The 6,589-nt window shown below is 39.1% G+C and overlaps 2 protein-coding genes across 7 annotated transcripts in view; one reads left to right on the plus strand and one right to left on the minus strand.

The window, feature by feature from the left end:
• Tmem116 (transmembrane protein 116) overlaps window positions 1-6,589 on the minus strand; it is a 183,715-nt gene that overhangs the window by 91,678 nt on the left and 85,448 nt on the right. Inside the window, exon 12 of one of the 6 annotated variants that reach the window (XM_013503618.1) lies at window positions 4,357-5,160. The exons of the other annotated variants lie outside the window; for them this stretch is intronic. Coding sequence (XP_013359072.1) covers window positions 5,048-5,160 — 113 coding nt within the window. The 3' untranslated portion in view covers window positions 4,357-5,047. Of the gene's footprint in view, window positions 1-4,356; window positions 5,161-6,589 lie in introns of those variants that run through there. 6 annotated transcript variants of the gene reach the window in all.
• The window catches only part of LOC102004930 (disintegrin and metalloproteinase domain-containing protein 1b-like), an 11,427-nt gene that overhangs the window by 931 nt on the left and 3,907 nt on the right, over window positions 1-6,589 (plus strand). The gene's annotated exons all lie outside the window — the stretch shown is intronic.

Consider the following 6,589-nt stretch of genomic DNA (forward strand, 5'->3'; position numbering starts at 1 on the left):
GGGCCCGGGGCATACTCTGCCTTCTCCCTCTGGCCAGACTGTCATCTCCATGGAGGAGTAATCATGACTATAGAGAAAAAAGAAAACAAGCCTGTTACTAGACACAGGTGCAAGTCTCTGGGTCCTTCTCTTCAATCCTGGCCTTTCTTCCAGCCGTCACACCTCAGTGAAAGGAGTCACTGGTGAGGAGGTAATACGCTATTTTTCATAACCCTTAGGCTATAACTACTTGTTAGATCTTTCTTGCATATCTCTGTCTTCCTGAGAAACCACTTTGAAGATACTACCATGTATTACAGCAGCCATTGATATTTTCCTACTCATCTGTCCATAACTCTGTAATGTTTGTATTGTTCCTATGCTATTTCATAAATGGATGTAAGTTTATTATTATGTGTTTCCTACAACAACCATTGAGAATAGTTAATGATTATTCAATAGGTCACTCATGTGTAGCTCTCTTTATTTTCTTTAGAAGCCACTTTGAAGATACCGAAGTACAGTACAACTATTGATAATCTCCTGCCTCTTTTGTCTGTAACTCACTATCATTTGTCTGTTTTCCTGAGAAACTATCTGGTAGATAACAATATGTAAAACAATAACCATTGATAATTTCCTACCACTCTGTCTGTAATTTGGTAAGCCCCCCCCATTACTGTGTTATCCTTCTTTTACTCTTTAAAATTAAAAAAAAAGTTATGAACTTCCTGCCTCAGCCTACAGAACAGTTGGGATTACAGATATGTGCTAGTGTGTCTGGTTAACAAGGTTTTATATAAGATTTTCATTTTTTTTTAGCTGCTTATGTTTGGTATGTATTTCAGGGCTACAGAAACTGTGTAAGACAAAGAACAAAGATTAGGGCAGGTGTTTAAATGTGTGTTCTCAGAAAAATGGACATATTTATAATTTCTCATGTGAATCTCAAAACTCCCACCAAAGAAGGCTGAAACTCAGAGCAGGCCTGAAATCCTTAGGCTTTAAAGGTAAGCATTCTGCATGCTGTGTGACCGTCTCTAAGAAGTACATTTTGTTGGAGGCAGGGTGTTGCTATGTAGTTCAAGCTGGACTTGAACTCACTATATAACCCAGGCTGCCCTTGAACTCATGGTGATCCTCCTGCCTCAGGCTCCTGAGTGCTGGAATTACAGGCAAGAAGTACAATCTTACACACACCTGTAATCTCAACTCTTTAGGAGGCTGAGGCAGCCTGGGTAACTCAGTAACTTAGACTGTGTTTCATAAAAAAAGGGGCCGAGGATATAGCTCAACACAGACACACGCACAAAAGTGCATTCTTTTGCCACTCACTACAATATTGGGGTGCCTCTGAGGAATGTTTGTACCTCCCAAAAGTAATATAATAGTATTGGTAGCTATTTGGGACCCAGCTAGGTGCTCCTGCACAGACCCTGATGGTGACTTCTTGCCATCCTTTCCCTACTTTCTCTGGGCCACTTTTGCCCTCTCTGCTGTCTCAGGCCAGCAGTCCAATATGCTTTGCTCCGTTGCCAAAGCACAGCCATATCCAGGCTCTAGATTTTTTTTCAGACTTAGGTAATAAAGAGGAGGAAAATGCATGAGGGGGAAAAGCATCTTCAGATGTCAGAGACAGTAACTGCTCTTGGAGTCCAGAGATCATACCCCTCCCCGCAGATGTGGATTAGCCATTTCTCTCCTTGGCTTGGACCTCACATCAGATTCTTGTCTGTTTTAGGAAAATGTCCTCTGATTTGCAGTCAAACTGCACTCCTTTATTTGGGGCTCAGTTAAAGGAAAAAGCAAACCCAGATGTCATTATTATAGCTTACCAGCAATGCAATTTGTGTACAAGGAAGACAACGCTTTATATTGGCTTGCAAAATAAATTAGCTTCTGAGAAACTATCTTGTAGATAACAATATGTAAAACAATAACCATTGATAATTTCCTACCACTTTGTCTGTAATTTGGTAAGTCCCCCCTATTATTATGTTATCCTTCTTTTTTACTCTTTAAAATAAAAAAATAAATAAAATAAATTAGCTTCTTTGTTTACAAACATAATTCCAGAATAGGATTTTGGTATTGTCTTCAGGCTACTATACTAACTGAAGTGTTTTCTCAAAACTAAGGGCAGATTTTCCCCCAAAATACTAAGTTTGCCAATTCCTGAACCTTTATTATCATGCTGCTTCTGAACAGGGTACTGTAAAATATTTTGAGGCAAAGATGACTGGAAAAAAAGAGACCAGTATGACTTGCAGCATTTAAAAATTTTTTCAAATTTTTCAGCTAAGGGGTTGGCAGGAATTTGTGAATAATGAAGCCATGCTAACACTTCCCCCGGTTGGAAAGCTTTTTTTTTTTTTTGAGACAGGATCTTGCTATGTAGCCTAGGATGGGCTTGAATTTGTGGCAATTCTCCTGCCTCAGCTTTCCAAGTGCTGGGATTACAGGCAGGTGGCACCATGCCTGGCTAGAAAGCATTCTTTTTTTTTAATTTAAAAAGGAAAACATTGGGGCTGGGGATTTAGCTCAGTGGCACAGCGCCTGCCTGGCAAGCGCAAGGCTGTGAGTTTGATTCCTGGTACCGGGAAAAAAAAACAAAAACCAAAAACAACAAAAAAGGAAAACATTTTAGGGAAAATCATAGCCTACCAAGTATTTGGCAGTTCATGCTTGTTTCACTGTTACAATCTACCTTGCCAGGCTCTCTAATATTCTAAAATTCCAGAGCCACTGATTTGTCACTTAGTCCTGAATTCAGGAATTTCCATAATTTCCTCTTTCCCTAGAGTTGGAAATGTGAATTTGGTGTGGCACTGGAGGGATGTGACAATTAGGCCCTCCTGTGCATTGTCAACCATTATCTTCTCTGGCTCCTGAAAACAACTATCTTCCTGTTTGTATGTCCAACAAGCTGAGTCTGTTATTACATGCCACATGGGCCATTTCCCACTCTGGGCTATTTTGTTTATGGGTTTCTTTCCAAGGGATGAACTTACTCCTCTCTATCTCTATTTAGGTTAATCCTTACAGCCCTGGTGAGGTTCTTCAATCTGCTTCAGCATTCCTCTCTGAAATTTTGTGGATGAAAAATAGGCTTTCCTTGAGGACACTCAAGGGTAAAAAGTGAAATAGAACCTACAGAGGAGTGAGGAAGAAACAGAACATCAAGTAATGGTTTCCATCTAAAGGGAGTATAAGGCCGGGCGTGGTGGCACACGCCTGTAATCCTAGCACTTGGGAGGCTGAGGCAGAAGGATTGTTGCGAGTTCAAGGTCAACCTGGGCTACAAAGTGAGCTCAAGGCTAGCCTGAACTGTATAGGAAGACCCTGTCTCAAAGACACACACACACAAAAGTAATAATAAAATAAAATAAAGGGAGTATAACATGCTTCATTATTGGGTGAAATTTCCAGTTGGTATTTTGAGAATATGTTTACTCATGGAACATGATCTCAGAATCTTAAATTCTGGAGGTATCCATGTATTACAGGAGAAACAGAAAATCTTGTTAGAGAGGAAAAGAATAAACTCTGAAAACACATTTCTTCTATAAGTCCATTTTTTGTCATCTAATAATGAGCTGTGTATTAGTTGCAGAGAATTTCATATGAGGAATAGAAATAAAAAAGGCATTGCATCAGTGCTAACAGGAGAGAAACTCCCTCGGCCCTCCTCTGATGCTGTATCTGCCCGAAACCATGTTTTATATCTCCATAGATGTTAGGTCACCACGAATAGGCAAAGATACAAATAAATACACTAAAATGAAACAAAGGGCTACCAAGTATATTTTTTTCTTTTTTGGTAGTGCTGGGGATAAAATCCAGGGCCTTGCATATTTTAAGCATACATCCTATCACGGAGCTGGATCGCTATCTCTGGTTCTTTATTTTTTTTTTTTAAAGCAGAAACTGAGAATGGGTCCCAAATTGAGGTAAAAGATGCGTCACGATTTATGGAAAGTCTCATTCAGACACTGTTTTAGAGAAAAACAAAAACTGTTTTAACAAAATATTGTACATCAAATTCTGGAATCATTAAGAGTGTACACTGAAGTTTTAAGATTTATATAGTAATGCAACTAAAATACAAGCCTATTAATTTTATTCATGACTTTTTACAATAGATTTCTTCTTCAGCACTGGGGGTTCAGCCTAGTGTTTTATGCATGTTAGGCAAGCACTCTACCAGTTATAACCCCAAGTCCTCCCTCCCACTTTTTTAAGTTAGGGTCTTGCTAAGTTGCCCAGGCTGACCTCAAACTTGAAATCATCCTGCTTCAGCTTCCCAAAAGACTGGGATTTTAGGTATGTGCTACCACGCTCAGCAAAAATAAGTAATTTTATATATTCATTGTTATCTTTAACTATCTTTAGAGCCAATCTAAATACCTGACAGTGTTTTACAAAGTAACTCAAACAAAAGAGAAAAAATTGAGACACCTTTCCTAAGCACTCCCAAAGTCTTTTCTTGGATGCTAAGAATTTGAGTGCTCTGAATCTTGTTATTTTTGCCTAACAAATCCAAGCAGCTTTTCTTTGCTTGTTTTCATTTTTGAGAGCAACATATGGGCTTTGTTTTAACAGGAGAAAAGTCTCTTTTTCTTATCCAGAGAGCTCTTATACTCATAGTCTTAAATAACGGATATCACTTTCTTGTTTGTTTGGTTTGAAGATATGGTATTTCCCTGCCCAGGCCTGGACTTTCTCCTCAGTGAATTGACCATGCTAAGGCTGAAGCTCCAACAGTGTGTGGAAGGTTAAATGAGATAATGTGCGTGAAGTTACCTAGTGCAATCGTAGCATACAGCAGGTTCTCCCATAAATGCTGGTTGGGCTTGCAACCAAATGCAATGATGGATATAAGGTTTTATTATTTGCTAATTGTGCATCATTCAGCCTTAATCAGATTTATCTACTATCAAGTCAAAATACTGAGTTTTCTTGACCTGTGTGGCATTTTAACTATTTACTCATCTGCAAATACATTCCATCTCCCCTGAAAAAATTAGTCATCTCTGGGGGTTATGAGCAAGGTTCCACTATGTTGTAATCATTGGTTTGGACCCACTTTTGGGGAAAACTGGCTTCTTTTCCTCAGGCTCCTCCGAAGGTCATTGTGGCAGTAAAGGCAATCCTGCTTCTTTATCCTCAATGAAGGACACACTTTCAAAAAAAAAAAAAAAAGGATTCACGTTCTCCTTCTTCTCACTTTGTTCAGTCTTTAATACCCAAATCTTCAGAGGAAATGTGCCTACTTTCTGGGGCCCTTGGCTTCCCAGTTTTATACTTTTAAAAGAAGTCTCACTGTACTTGGGCTCATACCTGCTGTTCCCATTTTTTCAGTCCTTCAGGTCATTAATGAAATTGAGGGTCTTCATGCATAGTTCTAGGCAGTATGGCATGTGACAATGAAGAAAAAAGTTACTTCTCATCAAAATTATAAACAAGGGGTGAGAAGAAGCAAATAATAATCAGATAACAATATGATGTACCAGTTCTTAATATGCATGATGAGACGAAATGAAGCGGTTGAAGGGGACTAGGAGTGATGTTAAGGTGAGCTGCTGCTTTAAGACAGTGGTCAGGAGAGTCCTGCCTGGTAAGGAGAAACTGGAGGAAGAGATGCATAGAAAGTGAGTGGGGAAAGCTCTGCAGGGGCATGGAAAGGGCAAATTAGGGAAAGGCAATGCTAATCGAAAAGGGCCTCACACAGATTCATGATGTGATGTACAAAGAATAGCAAGAGAGCCATCATTTCTGGAAAGAAGAAACATATGTCACACCTTGGGTTTACTGTCGAATCCTTCCCCCCAAAAAAGAAGTAAAATGCAACATCAGGTGATGGATCATGGACATAGCAAGTATGCACACTTTTCAAAGAACAATTATGAAACAAAAGCAAGAGCTAGATGGCTACTAGATAGCCATGGGGGACAAGAAGAATGACTTTATTAAAGAAAGACTGTAGCTTACAAAGATATTGATAGAGAAACATGTTCAAAATGTAAAAGACAGAGAAAAATATTTTAAAAGTGAATTCCATGAGACACTGAAATTAAAGGAGACCTCAGATAGAAAAACTGCCTTTATACAGGGACTGTGGACAATTCATTTACGATAAGAAAATTTAAATACAGGTAGATTCACCCAGGGGCTACACAGGAAAGTGCTCTTTTGATTACTTCTCATTTTCTCAGCAAAACATGAAGCAAGAAGAAATCAGGTGAGTGAACTGACTAGCAAAACATAGTAGGAGATAAATCTGGACACCATGCATGGGCTATCAGTCAGCCTTCATTGGTATGTAAGTTTCTCAGAAGTCATTTTTAGTCATCAGCCCAGCCACAAAGCAAGTACAAAAAATGACATATAACAAATGCGAAACTGTAGCACCCATACCTAAGTGTCATTTATTCATTCAAAGAAACAATTCTCATTCATCCAGCCTTCAATAAATTCTTCTCTAACTTAGGTGGTGGCACTGGCAGGGTCAAAATGAATAAGTGGACGTGGTCCTTGAAAACATGGGTATTATGTTCTAACATGGGGGAAAGGGCATAACCTTAGGATACCAATCTTCAGGGCTACCCTT

The sequence above is a fragment of the Chinchilla lanigera genome, unplaced genomic scaffold (genome assembly GCF_000276665.1).
Source record: "Chinchilla lanigera isolate Chin_1 unplaced genomic scaffold, ChiLan1.0 scaffold00081, whole genome shotgun sequence".
In the NCBI taxonomy this organism is placed as follows: domain Eukaryota; kingdom Metazoa; phylum Chordata; class Mammalia; order Rodentia; family Chinchillidae; genus Chinchilla; species Chinchilla lanigera.